Source organism: Ascaphus truei, chromosome 2, assembly GCF_040206685.1.
Source record: "Ascaphus truei isolate aAscTru1 chromosome 2, aAscTru1.hap1, whole genome shotgun sequence".
Lineage (NCBI taxonomy): Eukaryota > Metazoa > Chordata > Amphibia > Anura > Ascaphidae > Ascaphus > Ascaphus truei.
The window spans coordinates 100680964-100699302 of NC_134484.1; the positions used below are offsets into that span (position 1 = coordinate 100680964).

At 39.0% G+C, this 18339-nt stretch overlaps 1 protein-coding gene across 3 annotated transcripts in view; it reads left to right on the top strand.

Moving 5' to 3' along the window:
- The window catches only part of ARFGEF1 (ARF guanine nucleotide exchange factor 1), a 144695-nt gene that overhangs the window by 87627 nt on the left and 38729 nt on the right, over positions 1–18339 (top strand). For 2 of the 3 annotated variants that reach the window (XM_075583778.1, XM_075583774.1), the window contains exons 10-20: positions 409–643; positions 1966–2065; positions 2204–2343; positions 4184–4292; positions 5657–5858; positions 7503–7614; positions 9103–9308; positions 10020–10104; positions 11738–11909; positions 12821–12975; positions 14184–14312. In XM_075583778.1, coding sequence (XP_075439893.1) covers positions 409–643; positions 1966–2065; positions 2204–2343; positions 4184–4292; positions 5657–5858; positions 7503–7614; positions 9103–9308; positions 10020–10104; positions 11738–11909; positions 12821–12975; positions 14184–14312 — 1645 coding nt within the window. The remainder of the gene's footprint in view (positions 1–408; positions 644–1965; positions 2066–2203; positions 2344–4183; positions 4293–5656; positions 5859–7502; positions 7615–9102; positions 9309–10019; positions 10105–11737; positions 11910–12820; positions 12976–14183; positions 14313–18339) is intronic. The other variant, XM_075583775.1, reaches the window with a different exon arrangement.

Sequence of the window (18339 nt, forward strand, 5' to 3'; positions counted from 1 at the left end):
ATTTCTGTGACATTTCTGCAGATAGACTAATGGCCCATCGGATTAACATAGCGGGGGTCCCTGGCGGTCCCATTCAAACTGAATGAGACTGCCAGGGACCCCCGCTGTGTTAATCCGTTGGGCCATTAGTCTGTCTGCAGAAATGTCACAGAAATGTTGCAGCATTAATGGGAGATTGCCCCAGATGTTCAAAGGCAAGTGTTCGGATACTCGTTGCTGCATCTGTACACAACAGGATTATGCTTTGAGACAACTTGTGAAAAGTGCCTGAAATACCACTGATTGGCAGTTCTTTGTGTTAGGAGTTCATAGTGCCTGGTTTGTTCCATTGCATGAAAAGCAGCATACAGGGTACGCCCACAGCACACCTGAAATCCTCCTAAATCATTTCCTTTTGTTTCTGTCTAGATCCCATGAGCTACGTTCAAAAGTACTCTCGCTCCAACTGCTTCTGTCTATTCTGCAAAACGCTGGTCCTGTCTTCAAGACCAATGAGATGTTTATCAATGCTATCAAGCAGTATCTCTGTGTTGCTCTGTCCAAAAATGGGGTCTCGTCTGTTCCAGAGGTCTTTGAGCTTTCTCTTTCCATTTTCCTGACATTACTATCAAATTTCAAGACGCATCTAAAGATGCAGATTGAGGTACTGTATGTATTACTTGTTTATTCTTTTCCCATCAATTTTTATCCTGTTTAAAAAAATAAATTAAGTAAGGTTGCAGATTTTATCAGACTTTAATTTATATGTTCTATAGAACAGGCTACACTGCGTTTAAAAAAAACCTGTTAATTTCAGCTCTGGGGACCCCCTGCTTCCAGGTATACTTAGCTCAGTAGGAGATGCCAGTATCCCTGTGGCGTTTAAATGTCCTGGTCACGCTGGCCAATGGGAAGCCGCACCGGATAACGTCAAGACTTCCTATTGACCCACGTAATGCGGGACATTTGAAGCCGTAATTATATTAAGCACATAGTTCCCTGGCTGTAGGGTTACTGGCACCCGGAGGCAAGTATCGCTGGAAGCAGGGGGTCCCCGCAGCTGAAATTAACACAGGTCAGCTCCAGAGACCCCTTGGTCTATCCTGTAGTTTTAAAATTCATTTAAAAAATGTATTTTTTATTTTTTTATGCAATGCAGCCTGTGCGGCTTTAAATAGTTTTTGATTGACTTGCTTCTGGTATATCCCTTTTTCTGCAAGGGATTATCTAAATGGGAGATTTGAAGCTTGAGCGTTAAAAACAAATCCTAGCCAATGAACCAATTGCATGGTACCTATAGCATGCACACCCTACCTAGTGTGTGTAACTAAAAGCTCCCCGTAGCTGCACCTTTCACAGATGGGAATGGTTTACAAAAACTAATAGACATAATGGAAGTGCTGTGAAGATGGAAAATGACAATGGGAATAGATTAGTCGTAGTAAACAAATACCAGGGCTAGGGATTGCATGTAGTCATACTGTTAATGCGGTTAGCCACTGTGCTGCTCCATGGTGTGCCTTCTATCATTTTCACTAGGTTCCAGAAAATACATTCAATATTGATTTCTGATTACCGATATGTTCATCCTTCAGCAGTCCAAGCAATTAGGCTTAGGCACAAAACTAATTTGTATCCCCTAATGAGAAGCCAGACTAATTAAGACAAACATCTGTGAAAATAGATGTCGCTATTCAAGCAGTAGATCTCCAGAAGAAAGACAATGTGTTGTTTATCTCCCCAGTTACATTTCTTTTCAATCTGGAACTTCAAAAGAAGGACAAAGTTCGATTTTTAACAAATATACTGTAGGTTTTTACTTGCAAATTGAGGGGGAAAACATTTCAATAAATTTGAATGATAATAGACAAAAACATTCATATAAATAGTGTCTGATTTTAGTAGCATGAAATCCTCTCTCGCTTGATGGTTACGTTGCATGCATACTGTAGCTCTGAAACCTTTCTTTGTATTGATTTTACACAGGTTTTCTTCAAAGAGATCTTCCTTTACATACTGGAAACTTCCACCAGCTCATTTGATCACAAATGGATGGTTATTCAAACACTGACCAGAATTTGTGCAGGTATGAGAAGCAAGATTAAGCTTGTCCTCTTACATGACACATTAAAGGTCATCCTTTTGTTTGTTCCCGCGTAGCACTTGTCGTCCTATGAATGATTACTGCTAATCAGTTTTGTTCTGTGCAACATATCTCCTGTAGATGCACAAAGCGTGGTGGATATTTATGTCAACTATGACTGTGACTTGAACGCAGCAAACATATTTGAAAGGTTGGTCAATGACCTGTCGAAGATAGCACAAGGGCGGGGAAGCCAAGAACTTGGCATGTCCAATGTGCAGGTATGTATTTATTGCAACTACTGTACATGTTCTTTGTGGTGAGGTTTTACTGTAGCTAGGTCACATTTTATCTTTCTGTCAATGTATATTGGCGATAATGAGACATGCTTCAGTTGATTTGTTTTACACTTCTACAAGAAACAATGAACTTCATTAGCAAACTGTAGCCATATCATTGTTGTGACTATTTCATGTTACATTTTTTTATTTCGTATATTTAGCCAGTGACGAGCAGTTCAGGTTAAAAAAAAAAAACAGAAAAGATTTTCTCTAAAACGCCCAGAAAGTCATCTTTATGTCAACCTAAAACATTAATTTCTTTAAGTAGTACAATTAAAGCACAATAGTAAGGAATGTACTGTATAATGCATTTGGTAGAGGATGTACATGCTATTTTATAAATAAAGTATCTGGTCGCTCCTCCTTCTCTTACCGTGCCCCCCACACCTGGAACAATCTACCGGAGACTCTCACTGCTGCCACCAGTCTAAGTTCTTTCAAAACTAAGGCTGTCTCACATTTTAATCTGGCCTTTAATTGTTATATACGCCCATAATATATAATATCTTTGTATGCACAGTTAATGTCTCGTATATAATGTAGTGTATAACCCTTTTCACTCATTGTAACTATGTATTTGTAACCATGTATTTGTCATTAAAACTCTATGCTCAGGACATACTTGAAAACGAGAGGTAACTCAATGTATTACTTCCTGGTAAAACATTTTATAAAGAAAGAATACTGCAATGATTCCAATGTAACAGTTACCATTTCTGAGTTCTAATACAATTCTCAGACAATCTACCGTGCTGGCCTTTTTGAAGAGCCCCTGAAAAATATTTGACATCATTGTAACACATTAAATATGTGGAGTGTGAAGAGTGGTGCTCAAAAAATCACATATGGCTCTATATTGAACTAGATGATATACATATACAGTAAATGTCCAGATGTAGATAGGATGGCAGACAGGAATAACAAATTGCTACTAAAACCTCAGTGGGATATGTGCCTAGTGGTGTCCACCTGACAACCACAAATAATGACACACCAATATACACCCACACTCAAGATATTAACAGTATACAGAAAATTAAGTCTGCTGACAGGATGTGTTGGGGCACTATGGCCCATTACCTGCCAACTTCCAGCATCCAAATAACATCCACGGCGTGCAGTCTGTTGTGGTAAGAATCCAGAAATGTAGTTTGTTGCAGAGCACAGCCAAACGACATCCAATCTTGGTAAAAATGGAAGAAAAAAAAATCACACGCAAACTCCAAACAGACAGATCAATTTATTGTAGGCTCAACAGCAATAGGACTATAGAACACACCTACAGTACGCGTTTCATGCCGAGGCACTTTGTATCAAGGTGCCTCGGCATGAAACGCGTAGGTGCGTTCATCTAGTCCTATTGATGTTCAGCCTACAATAAATTGATCTGTCTATTTGGAGTTTGCGTAGGAATCTTTTTTTTTTTTTGCATGATTGGATGTCATTTGGCTGTGCTCTGCAACAAACTACATTTCTAACACATTAACTACCTTGCATAGATGTTTGGTGGTGTCCGTATGTAAAACCAAATAGCTGAATGTCATTTTAAAAACAAAACCATCTACCTGAAACAGGCTAGAAACATACTTGCTGCATCATTTATTTCCCCACTTTGAAAACAAAGAGACAAAAAACACTTGTGGGCCAAACATCATGTCTCACATAGGTTCCCAAAGCTGGGAAATTGGGTTCTTGCGTGCAAAATACAGGCAAGGACACACTGGTGTTTTTGCTACATATTTACCCATTACTTGTGTAATGTTAGTGTCTTGTTTTGAAGGAATTAAGCCTGAGGAAGAAGGGCTTGGAATGTCTGGTGTCCATATTAAAGTGCATGGTGGAATGGAGTAAAGTCCTTTACGTGAATCCCAACACCCAAACAACCCTCGGTATGGAATACGTTTAACATGCTGCTAAATTTCACAGTTGTCATGGAAAACTTGAGAACTTTTCTTTTGCACAGTTGGGGAGCAACTTCTGGGGTTGCCATTATATTTTTTTTTTCTCAGCCAAAGCTCATTGTTTATTAATAGAAATGTTAAGTTAAACTCTGGATACAATGCTTTAGCCACGAGTTTATATAAGAACCCATTGTTCAAATGCAAGATAATGTAGGAGCTGTATTCGTTCAATCAATTAGGAAGAGGAAAATGTATCAACATTTATGTTTGTGAAGACTTTTTAAACGCCTTATTCGTATAAACGATATTCTTCTTGACTTCTCCCTCTGCACCGAGTATAGCTATAGTTATTGATACAATCTGGGATATAATATGTATGGAGAAGTTGGCCTGTATTCTCCGTGGATCACATTGGGTCTGGGGTCCCTGGCATTCTCCCTTGACTTTTTTTTTTTTTTCCCCTCCAGATATTTGTTTAGATTGTAATTCTCTATTGGGTATTGTAAAAAGTTTAATAGCTTGTATATATTTTTGTTCTGCGTCAATTTTTTATTGTACTCCTTCCCTTTTTCCTTTTCTGTACTTACCTTCCATCTCCAAAAAAGTTTAAATTCCTATCAATACACAACCCCTTTAAAAACAAAAAACTCAACTATATTCTTCTCTTCCCCATTTTCTTCTTCTAAGGGAAGTAGCACAAAACAGGCAAAGACCATCTAAATAGCATATCAATGTTATCAACTTATTAATGATATACTTGCTATCTTCAATTTACTGCTGATGACAAAATAAGTACTTTCCAAAAAGTAAACAAAGGAGAAAAGTGACAGCACTTGATGACACGAACAAATAGTTACAAAATTTCTTTTTTTTATTTTCCACCTACATAGATTTGACAAGTTTCTGTTGTTTACATTTGAGAAAATGACTTACTTTGCTTTACTTTGGTCTCTTAGCTTTGTCGATGCTATAGGGAACGGGTGCTTAATTTGCTGTTTTTTTTATCGGATTTAACCAGATGTGTTAAATGATTAGCCGGGGGTGTTTTTCCAGTATTTTTCAGTTAGCACCGTGATCCCTATGCATTCACCAGTCGAGTTGCTGAAACAAATATTGTGTCTTATTTTCAGTGTATGCCTAACAATAAAGTTTCAATTTGCTTCACTGTTCTTCTAAATCAGTAACCATTTAAGCCCATTCTGCTGTGGAGCAGTGTATTTCTCGTGGTTAGCATTGTGCATCCTAATTTTGTACACTCATTGTTGCACACAAGTAGTTCACCTGAGGTTATGTGATGATACGGCAACAGAAAATGAAATGGCTTTTTATTAAATGTTACTTTAATTTAACAGGACAAGAGAAACCTGTAGAGCACGAGACCAATGAAACCAAACATCCCGAGACCATCAATAGATACGGAAGCCTGAACTCGCTGGATTCCACAGCTTCTTCAGGGATTGGCAGCTACAGCACACAGATGTCGGGAACGGACAACCCGGAGCAGTTTGAGGTCTTGAAACAGCAAAAAGAGATCATAGAACAAGGAATAGATTTGTAAGTACTTTATGTAGCGCTACCCTTGCTGCTCTTTATATTCTGACAATCGGCCCCTGCTACAAAGATTTTGCAGTGACTCCGACACAGTGGAGATTAAATAACTGTCTCAGAGTCTGAAATTCAAGTTTATGGAAGTTCCCACAATCCATAACCTTAACCAGAAGCCCAGTTGGGAAAACATTCCAGAATATGTTGTTACAATATGTAACACCGTACTATATCCATTAATACCTTCTGTTCTGGTGGAACCAGTAACACAGATCAGAGCAATTCTCCCCCAATGTGGCTGCAGGTCTAACATACAGCGAGCACTGTACTTACATGAGATATTGGGAAACCATACACTTATATAAAAGACTACGGAATCACTTTCAAATAAATATTAAAGGCAATTTGAAATGAAATCCATTTATCATTTTTTTTTAATGTGATACTAAAAATAATGTTTGGGTTACTATACCCAACACAATACACAGTTTGTGAATGCTTTGATTTTACCCCGAGATTGAATATAGAGCGAGTTATGTGTTTTTGTTGTTGGAGAGTAAATTAATGTTTGTGGAAGCAAATTGGTGTCTGGTGGAAGATTCCTCAGCTGCTTCAAGATATTGAAGTGTGAGAGAAGCCTTCTTACTTTGGGCAAAGAAGGGTGGGTATCCGTGTTGGTACTTTCCTCCATGTACTGTAGTAACAAAGGCGGGAGAGGGTAGTATGAAACCTTTTATTTGACCAACAAGTAGTTGCTACGTTACATGCTTGCAAACCTCTCCGGGTTCTGTACCGATGAAGGACCCTGAGAGGCTGGAAGCTTGTAACGTAGCAACTACTTGTTGGTCAATACAATGTATGACACTACCTACTCCCTCTCCCTAATTTGTTCTTACCTTAGGTCAATGTACTTTATGGTTCTACCCCTTCAATGCTTAAGGAGGCTGATTGTAGTAGTACAATGCTTGTAGTAGACAATGCTATGTCTGATTTTTAATACATTTGAAACTTGTTAACTAATCTTATTTTAGCCTGAATTATACAATAGTTCTACTCTAAAAACATAAACAGAGTGGGAGATCTTAAGTGTAACCCATTTTCCATTCAAAAAAGAGAATGGAAATAAGATTACCCAGAATCCATGACTGCAGTTTGAAGCATTGTATGCTAAGAGGTAATGGTGAAAAGCAGGGTTGCAGACCTGTCTGAATGTGCTCACAAGTGGTATTTTTATTTGCTGTACACTGTACAGTGGAGGGTTTTTGTCACTTTTTACCCACCACAACTTCTTTAATGTGTGGTTAAATACAATGGCTAATTCTACTCTGTGCAACTGTAATAAACAATTATACAACAAATAAATACAGAAGTGGGTGAGATGATGTTTGTTGAGTAATGCTTACAATATGCAATTAGGAGAGATGGTCTCTCTCTTACTGAAGTATTATAGATGTAATTTTAAGCAATCATTAAGATTTGGCGGCTAGAGGGTTAGAAAAAAAAAATCTTGGTTCAGTGTTCAGGATGAGAAACATCAGATGAATGCTTTCTATATGTAATTTACCCCGTGCTTTGAAGCTGCAATCTATTGTAGCAATGCATATTAATGAATTCTACGCGGCTAAGCTGTTTCATATGCCATTGATTGTGCAGATTTAATAAGAAGCCAAAAAGAGGAATCCAGTATCTACAAGAACAAGGGATGCTTGGAACGACTCCAGAAGATATTGCCCAGTTTTTGCATCAAGAAGAGAGATTAGATTCGGTAAGAATATGACTTTACTTTATCACATCATAAAGCGGATCCTGATAAAGGATTGCAGTCTGAACTGCTTGTTTTGATGGAGATTTGGTTCTTTCAAAACCTTGTGAGCCCATATTGAGTGTGCATATTAAGTTGAACTGTGATTTTCCATGGCAAAATGTAAATGTGGTTATTCATGACATGCTTGTATTCTGACTGGAGAGTATACAGATGTAGTGAAGGTTATTGCTCTTGCTGACATGTTATGTTGGGATAATCTGGGATATTGTGTGTTATCGCTGGTATTGAATCCTATGGAAACACTGTGATATTCTGTGTTACAATGCGATATGTGGCGTTATCAGCGGGAGCAATGCGGTCTGCTGCATCTGTATTTCTGCCAAACGTTGCTGATACATTTTCTAAATGAATATGTATTGTTTTCTATTCCTTGCATAAGTTACTGTATACTATGCGAGCTCTTGAAATGTCAAAAGTCTTTTCTTTAGGTGGCGTATTCTCAAGATGCTTTTGAAAGCACATTTAACAGTATCTTTCTATAAAGAACTTTGATAATGGTCCAATAAAAGTAATCAGTCTATAACATATAAATATGTCTAAAAAATATACTTTGTTTTTTCTATAAGTTGCATAGGTACTATGCACACAGACCACAGCTCTTGATGCTCCAGACCCCTCCCTGCACTGTCTCTCCTCGGTTTCCTTCTGCTGACTCCGTCGGCTCTTTCAGCTCTGTCAGCACACAGCCTTCACAAAGGCCATCAGGTCCAGAATTACTCAGTTGGAGCTGGGGAGAAGCCGTATTTATACCCCTGTCCCAATCGGGGAGATGCCAGCTAGTCTGGTTAGGAACAATAGTCCTGGTGTCTGTACACGGCCCAGACCCGGTTGATGAGGTTACTGTGGTTGAAGCAGGGCCAGGAAGCCCAAAATGGCATGCCCAAATATGATCATTCCTATCCTTAATTAACATAGTCCCCAGGCTGTAGGCAGATACAGGACAATGCCCACACAATTTCCCTCCACAGTCATACAATACAGATATAGCCCCAGGGTGTACAGCTTTCTTGCAGAAAAAGTCCACTTTCTGGTTCCTCAACAATGGGCCTAATCCCATCACAGTATCCAGGCCTACAATACGAAACCCTGATGTGATTACGGCTCCTTTTGCAAGAGAGAGTTAACCCCTGCAGGTCCACCTTCTTGAACTGAGCTGTACATCATTGTTTTACATACTTTACGAATAACATATCTAGGACTGGTACAATAAACTACATACATAAGTACATCATATCATTGACAGGTAGGGGTAATGGCAGGCTTATCCTTTATTTAAGAGCAGCCAAATCTATCCCTATCATGACACGCCTTATGGAAAAGTCTTGTTCTGATTGAGCCGGCTGTGTATTACAGCCCCCTCTGTAACCAATGGGACTAACTAAACCCTTTCAGATTGCCAATATATTTCCCATTTATTTTGCATTGTAGACCCAAGCGGGCGAGTTCCTTGGAGACAACGATAAGTTTAACAAAGAAGTCATGTACGCATACGTGGACCAACACGACTTTTTAGGGAAGGACTTTGTGTCGGCCCTGCGGATGTTTCTGGAAGGATTTCGCCTCCCAGGAGAGGCCCAAAAAATCGATCGTCTAATGGAGAAGTTTGCTGCTCGATACTTGGAGTGCAACCAAGGGTTAGTAACATGACTTTATTTGTTGAAGCACTGCATGAACTTGTCTCATCTATATGTACGTACATACAGAACATACACACCAGTGCTTCAGGGTGTTCTCAAATCCATTTTACCAGCAAAGACACTGTCTGGAATTCTACATGAATATAAGCCCAGGCATGTAACATTCAGACATGCTGCAGGACCCACTGCTCATAGGTCTCTTTCTCTGGGCTTTTTCATTGTGTGGCCAAGAGACATGGAGCTGGCAATACCAGTCCAACTTAATATGCTGCATAAAGCTTCAGTGTCTCCTAGGTCTATAGATGATATATTCCTCTCCTTTTGTTTTCCTTAACCCCCCCACCCCCCCACACACACACACACGTGTAAAATGAGTTACAGTAAATGTAGGTCTGAAGCATCATTGTGTTTGTTTTATGGAAGACAACTATATTAAATTGTTTATGCTGTCACTGTATGATTGTGAACAGTGTGTCATTACCATTGTAACTCGTAGGAAAGTCACTTGCACCGCCGTTTTTGTTTTTCTTGTGATCCACCGTTCATTACCGTTCAAAGGGCTGAATGTAACAAAATGGCCAATATGCGCCAGTGTTGGGCAGCGTCCAGAAACCCTTTAAACCAACTCATCATGTGTTTTGTTTTTGTGTGTGCAATTCCTTGGCCTGTATGGAATGTTTAACACTTGATCGTATTGTTGCTTTTCAGGCAAACCTTATTTGCTAGTGCAGACACTGCCTATGTCTTGGCTTATTCCATTATCATGTTGACAACAGATCTTCATAGCCCACAGGTATGTTGCAAATATAGATATTCTGTATTACCAGATCATTGCTTTATGTTTCAGTGGCAGGCAGAGTTGATATTTTCCCTTCTGCATATTTGCATATTTGTGATGGCACAAACAGATCAGCCTAGTTACCAAAGAAGCCCCAATGCACATCCAATATGACAAATTATTTTGTTAATTTCTATATGTTTTTTCTTCTCATAAGTACTGTATGGGTCATGTTACTGAAGCAGGTAAGTAAGTGTTGGTGCTGCTTTTGCAAAGACCTACATGTGTAACTAGATTCATGGTCCCTGGTGGCGTGGCCACAAAAGTGACATTTTGTGGTGCCGGAGATGGTGTCTGCCACAGTTACGCGGTGGGTGGGAGGGTGTCCATGCTTCCAAATGGGAACCCCGGCAGCATTAATCCTCGGTGCCACGACGGCATCCCATGACCGCGGGTGGAAGTGTCACAGAGGACAGGTTGGCTACATCTGTAAATGCCATGTCAGTCACGTTTGGGATTGTGGCCAATCATGATATACTCTCAAATGGTGACACAGAACTGACTGGATTCTGAAATGTCTGAAGCGGCTTCAGGATTACTTCTTCAAATGTTAATGTTCGTTAGATGTTAACTGCCTTTTAAATAAAAAAACTAAAGGGAATATAAGAGAAGAGCTTTAAAAGTGATTGGCAGCCTATGTTGGTCAAATTGAATTTACATTTATCCACCTTTTTATCTGTGTTCCTCATTTTGGTCTTGATAAATGCGTAACATACAAACATGAACATTAACCAAATATCGCATTATATATTTCTTTTCTTTTTTTTGTTCATTCAAATTGTCTTTGTCCCTCACTTAATAACCTGTTATCCTGAAGTCTGTCTGCAGCTAATCTTGGGAGAATGGCAGAGGGCACAGGTTAAGTAAAGGGGAATAGAGAGTATCATGTATAAGCAATTTGTGCAAAATTAACTGCAAGCGTTAATGCAGAGAGCAATTCACTTTAACAGGGAAACGTAGAAGTTGACTGTAACGCCACCTTTTGTACCGAAACAAATTCCTTTATTGTATTATCCTTTAGCACCTGTTATCTGCATCTTTTTGACAATGTTCCTTCTGCTCTTGTCTCTGGTTCAAAGCATCATTAATTCTCAATAGAACAGTGTACATTTTTAAGATACTGTAAATGTACCCATAGAGATTGAGTGGCAATGGTCCTGTGCCTGTAAGTGCTTACTCTCTATCTTTGTACTTGAATTCTTTAAATGCTAGAGGGGCATTGCTCGTTGCTCATTGCATAAGGAGATACACTGGTTGACCCAGTGTCCAGTTTATCTCGCTGACATGTTTTGACTTCCTCCAGATATTGTCCTGATGGACAATTTGTATTCGAACTGAAATTTTGATCAATTTGCTTTTTTGTCCTATGGCTTTTTTTAATTTTTTTAATCTAAACTGACATCTTGCTTCTTTGTGTGTTCGAGTTTGGTTGGTTGTATTCTTTTACCTGGTGCAGACATATGTAGAGATGAGAGATTTAGTAGACTTCTTTACATCATACACCCCACCCCTCTTGTATTCAGATTTCTGTAAACTGGACGTTCCTGATCACACTGGCTGTGACCAAGTTCTTGGTCTTGTCATTTAGGTCAAGAACAAAATGACAAAAGAACAATATATCAAGATGAACAGAGGTATTAATGACAGCAAGGATCTTCCTGAAGAATATCTGTCTGTTATCTACAATGAAATAGCTGGAAAGAAAATCTCCATGAAAGAAACAAAAGAACACTCAATCACTACAAAATCGTCTAAACCAAGTATGTATACAACAGCTCTCCTATCCATGCAATTATTTAATATATGCCTTGGAAGCTGGTTTACATGAATGTTTTGGCTAGTGTTACTGTGAGGGATTATCACATCACTAACCCACTCAAACGGTACAATAATTGTTGTGTATAATTAAAAGCAGGGCAGCCTAACCTGTGATACACAAGGTCTTAAAGAGTAGTATTTTATACTTCTAAGCCTACGGTTATTGCTGGGGAATGGAGGACAGATTGCAAGGTAAAACACACTCATAATTTTCAGAATCGTAGTTTATTTAGGGTTAAATTGCAACAATAAAGTAGATATTGGATTGATATAACCATATGTGTCAGTACATATGACAGACGTGTAGTAGAAGTATGGTAAATTATGTTGCTCTATTAGGTACAGAATAACATGGGGTTGGTAACGGCTTATGTAAAGAGCTACAGATCTAATAAGACTTGCTGTCCCCGGTGCTGCGACGAACAAGCAAAAGTCTGCGGTGCCGGACACTGTGTCTGCCGTGACGGAGCTGCGGGGATCCATGCTTCTGAATGAGACCCCTTACCACATTAATCCTTCGATGCCGTGACAGCCATATGGCAGCGGCACCGAAGACGAGCCTTACTACATCTGTATATATGGTCAGATATGCACTTCAAGATATTGAGATACAAACGTAGACCGCGTTACAGGACCCATTTGTATACCCATGCACACCAGCAACGTATCACCCATCGTATGAACTGCATCTATGGGAGCCAAGGAAAACGGCAACTTTAATCCACAAATAACCAGGTAGCCAGATGTGGCTTCATCCCCAGCTGAAATTCTACCTTCTCATTCCTGCCCAGTACAGAAACATGAAAACTGTTTAAAATGAATGTTAAAATATCTGCAAACTTCTTGAATCCAGCAGGTGTGGCTAGTGAAAAGCAAAGACGATTGTTGTATAATTTAGAAATGGAGCAGATGGCAAGAACAGCCAAAGCCCTCATGGAGGCTGTGAGCCATGTCCAGGCTCCGTTCACAAGTGCTACACATCTGGAGCACGTGAGACCAATGTTCAAGGTGAGTTGTCTCAAATATTCAGCATATTTAGATATTGTTTCCACTGTTCTTGTTAAATCATTGGGTACTTCCGAATGGAAACAGACACGAGCGCCCTCAACCATGTAATATTTTGTTCCTTTTTTTTTTTTTTTTAATAATTGTTTTATAATTTATTGTGTTTAAGAGCTTTTCATGTCTCCAAATAGCACCCCATATATATGTATAAAATATATACAAAACACATTGCTTTCAATACTGTGTTTTTAGGGGCTTTAACCTAAATAAGGAAAGAATGCCACTGCGCAATACTCTGAGAAACCCGTAAGAGCAAACCCGGCTGTTTAAAAACAGATCAACTAGGACTGCACTTTAGAGTTTATAGTACAGTGTGTAGCAGCTGCTTTCAGGCTTCCTAAAGACTTCTGCCAAATTGATTTCTCTGTTTTGGCATAAATATCAAATGACTTGTACATCTTACCATGGCTGCTTATTTTTAAAGGTCATTTTGGTTGAGGAACTTTAGAAGGATAGCATGTCCAATCCTGCTGTGCTTAGATGTAAGGTATATCCTGAAGGTGACAGGGTTAGAGGCAATGGGAGGGAATGCACATCATCCCAAACTACTTAACCACTTTTATGCTGGAGCCTATTATAATGGAAAATATGCCGTTTTGTACATATTAAAAAAACAGCTATACTGCCTGAAGGACATGCAACTCCTCCTCACTTTAAATTAGTACAGAGTCCTCGCCTATGTGTTTTTTGTTTTGTTTTTACCTCACTTATTTCCATTTCATCCGGGTGGTCTTCTGGAGCTGAATTGTTTCCGAGATACTTATTGGTCAAGTTACCAGGTATAAATCTCCCTCCAGCGAAAGCACAATGGCTGCAGAATCCTGGGCCAATAGGAAGTCACAACATCATCAGTTGCGGCTTCCTGTTGGAAAGCAATTTAAAATCCCTTTAATAAACAGGAAATAAGGCCGGTAACTTCACCAGTAGGTATCTCGGGAACGGGGCAGGTTTAGATTTGATATCTGCTATTATACTTTGTAGTTGCGATGTGTTTAACCTCTCGACCGCCTGAGGGGAAAATAATGCATCAATGTGCTACAGACCCCTCTGACAACTAAGAAATTATTTGCAAACTCCATGTGTTTGCTGTTCTTTATTACAGTGTGTATTTTTCAGTACTGAACTAACGTATATGTATATTTAATCACCAGTTGGCATGGACACCATTCTTGGCAGCGTTCAGCGTAGGTTTACAAGACTGTGATGATACTGAAGTAGCATCTCTGTGTTTGGAGGGTATTCGCTTTTCAATCAGGATTGCATGCATCTTCAGCATCCAGGTAACCAGAGCATTACGTCAGGGGAACCTCCTCTCTGACCAACAGTTTACATTCAAGCAGTGTTGTAAGATTATAATGCGGTATGTGTTTCCAGTGACTCTCATTAACAGTATTAATCCTATCTAATCAGGGTTCTTTCAAAACCTGTTTGAAAAAGGTAATTATCCATCACCTTTGGACCGTGTGCGCGTGCGCGCGTGTATTTTGAAATCCAGTGTATATGGAACTGCACATTTTAAAGTTTTCCTTACTGCTTGATGCCTTTCTGTGCTTTCTTCACTCATTGTTGCTCCATTTCATCATTTTCACACTAGACATTTCTGAAGTTTCTGATGATATTTTAGACTTTCAGATTAGGGCAACTTTGGGTAACAGAATTTTTTTTTTTTTTATTTAAATACTTTTATCATGTTAATAGTGCTGTTTTTTGGGGGGTTAAACGAGATTAAATCTTTGTGCTGAAAACCATTTAGTGTTTTTGTTTTAATCTTCTGCAGCTACTGTAAACTAAAGGGCGGCTAGATTGAAAATATTCTGCGTCCCCGTTAGTTTTCCCTCGGGATATAGGTCTAATTTACTTAGAAAAAATAAATAAATGACAATACATGAATTGTAAGTGTAGATTACACAGTGACCATCAAATGTAGTTTTGGTTATTACCACGATCAAACTTCACAGATCAGTTTGTGTCACCACCTGATTTACTAGACAAAATTATCATGTACATTTAGTAATGGTATCTATCTATCTTCCATCTATTACAATCTGTGGGCACCCGCCGCCTCTCTGAAGCAGAGTTGGAGTTTGGATGTGTAGTCTGTCCACAGCAGCAGAGATTCAGTGGTTACATGGAATATTGTTCGGTCTGGAAAATACATTTCACTGCACATTCCGCGATTTTGTGATCTTCAGTCAAATTAGTTTGACAGTATTTCTTTTGTATAATAGATCCCAACGGACCATTTTCCTCCATGCACTGTTTGCATTGGTGTATGTGTGCATTCTGTTCTGAATGGTAATCTCTTCCTGCTGCTACAGTTTGTGTTTTCTCTCTTTAGTAGTCTGCCATGCTTTCTGATGCCATGGAATGCAATTCGTAAAAAGTAATTATTGCCACTGAAGTTCAGTAATCATTTCTCATGTCCCAAAGGCACATTTATCTCATCCGTATAATGCATCCTAACAGGATTCCTTATATTGTCTCTGAACTATTACTAAATGCATTGCATTAGTATTCTGGTTGGATACTGGTAGAGATGCTACTACTCCCACAGAGCCTTTATATTCTGTGATCAAAATGTTTTAGCAAGTGCTTACATTTGTACCAGGGAGATTTGTCATCACTGGTTCGATGAAAGATTATCAAAAGAGCTGCTTGAAACCTGAATAACCTATTACTAGCAGCACAGAGGCATATAACTCCTCACTTTGCACTACTTTGGAGACACCTCCTACATTACTGTAGGGGCGCTCAACTCCAGTTCTCAAGGCCCCCCACCAACAGGTCAGCTTTTCAGGATATCCCTGCTTCAGCACAGGTGGTTCAATCAGAGGCTCATTCACAGACTGAGCCTCTGATTGAGACACCTGTGCTGAAGCTGGGATATCCTGAAAACTTGACCGGTTAGGGGGGCTTGTGGACTGGAGTTGAGCGCCGCTGCCGTGCTGGACTATAAAACTGTGGGGCATGTCTGCCATAGAGCAGTATTTAAAAGCAGAATTCTTCGCAATATTCCAATAGCGCACAGGTTTGGAGTGGTGATCCCATATATGTTATTGGAAATCAGACAAATTGAGAGAATATGGAAGCTTGTTGTTATGGTTGCCTTGTTGTTGGGATGTAACACACTAAAAAAAACAATTCAATACAATATCCCATCCAATCTTTTACAGTGGATAAAGGAAATCTTCTGTCGGAATACTTTTGCACTAATATTCTGGTTAGTTTGCGCTCTTCCCACAGGCAGAAGGGGCAGCAATGCACACGTTCTTTAAAAAAAAAATTTTTTTTTATGTAGTTGTCGTTTTTAGCGATTTTCCCCCTAAACGTTCTGGACTACAAGGCGCAGCATATCAAGGAACAGGAGTTTCATAAACTGGAACTGGACCAAAGTGTCAAAAATCTAGAGGAAGCCATCCATGAGGAGGAGAGCAGGGAAGAGAGAGGATCACTTATTAGTGGGGACACCGAATGTCGTGGAAAAAGTAGCACTGTACATAACAAAAAGAAACCATTGTTGCTAGAAGCAAAAGAAAGCTGGTACTGTATTATTCAAATGTAACCCCGGTGGTCCACCAGGCATTAGTGCTGGTCCTCATTGGCCAATTCAGGCAGCATTCTTCTACAGTCTGTGGGTTTTTTTTATAGCATTACCAGCATATCTGCTGAAAGTTTGTTCAATGCATTTATAACTATACTGACACATGGAGCTAAGCTAGTCTGATGCTCAGAGACGATTATCAAAGTTGGAGTTGTCAGATGAGAGGATTTGAAAACCCTTTGTGCAACATATGTTGCAATGCTGAACATCCTCTTTGTTTTTAATGTGAAATATGTTCCTTATCGTTTGTTTAATTACTTGCTCCAGCAAGAAATAACGTGTTGTCAAAAATTGTACAACAATTCTGTTTTTCCATTATAAATGGAATATTGGTACAAATCTTATGATGGTTTCTAATGCAGAAAGAGGATGGATGATGGCAGCTTTTATAATATTCATGTCTTGCCATTTTTTATATTTATTTATTTTGTAGATCCTTGATCACACATCTGATCCTGGGCACAGCTGTAAAATATTGCAATCTAATATCAAATTCTCTTTTTGAGAAACTGGGCTCTGTATTAGACTTCTTTATTGTAAGCTGATAACAATTTGTTCAAATGTCTTTGCACACTTGGTCGATCTTATTACTAGTAGAGACACTGAAGTCACAAGACAAGTAGTTGTAAATAATGTATTCGTGGCACCCATTCCATGTCACACTTGTGGAATAGGGTTTGTGTTTGCTGTTATTTCTAATGTGTGTAGGGGATAAGAAATGTTTTTTCTTCTTCTATAGCGGTGCTAGGTTGCTTCTGGTTACGATTTGATTCTTAATAATAATAATAACTTTATTTCATGTAGAACTATTCTACCAATGGGACACAAAGCGCTTCACAATTGCAATGTAGTGTGCGGTACACAGCAGATAGGGTTATTACAGACACAGTCCCTGCCCGGATGAGCTTACAATCTATGTTTTTGGTGCCTGAAGCACAAGGAGATAATGTGACTTCCCAAGGTCACAAGGCACTGACACGGGGAATTGAACAAGGCTCTCCTGCTTCAAACTCGGTGTCATTGTTATCAGTGTCTGTGTCTTTACTCACTGTGCTGCTCCTCAATTGGCTGTAAGAGCTTTGAAAAAGTGCTTGTGGGTGGAAATGGTGATAAAAGCGCCTTTTGAAGGAAAAAAAATGATGGGGGCAATGTAGTGCATAAAATATGTATTGCTCGTTCTATCATTTGATTTTTTTGTTTGTTTTATTAAATACAAACCACACACATACTGTATAGCAGAAGAGTTGTAAACCAATAACTGTAACATGTTTTAGAGATTTTAATAAGTGATGGTGCATTTCTTTAAAAAAAAAAAAAAAAAAAGCGGACAGAGGTACATATATTTCTATTTTTTTATTTTTTTTCATTTAGTTTGTAAATGTGGGCAGCATTTGCTACAATGTTATCACTATGTGATGGGCAGGTAAAAATGTGCACAGCTGGTGGGCTGATGGTTTAAGAATTATCTGACTGACATACTCCCTCAGAGTAGAGTGCCTGTTGAAAAGCAAAAACCTTATTGATTGCCAAAGGAGGTTTGCTTTAAGCGTTATTTTATTTGTTTAAAGAAGATTGTTACGTGGTAAAGTTGTTTCCAGTTCTGAAAAAAAGTGAAAACTAGGCAGTCAAGTCCATTCCAAAATAAATGTTTTTAAGAGATCCAAGTGTGTTGCTGGGTTTCCTTACTGGGAAGTTATTCGGATCTG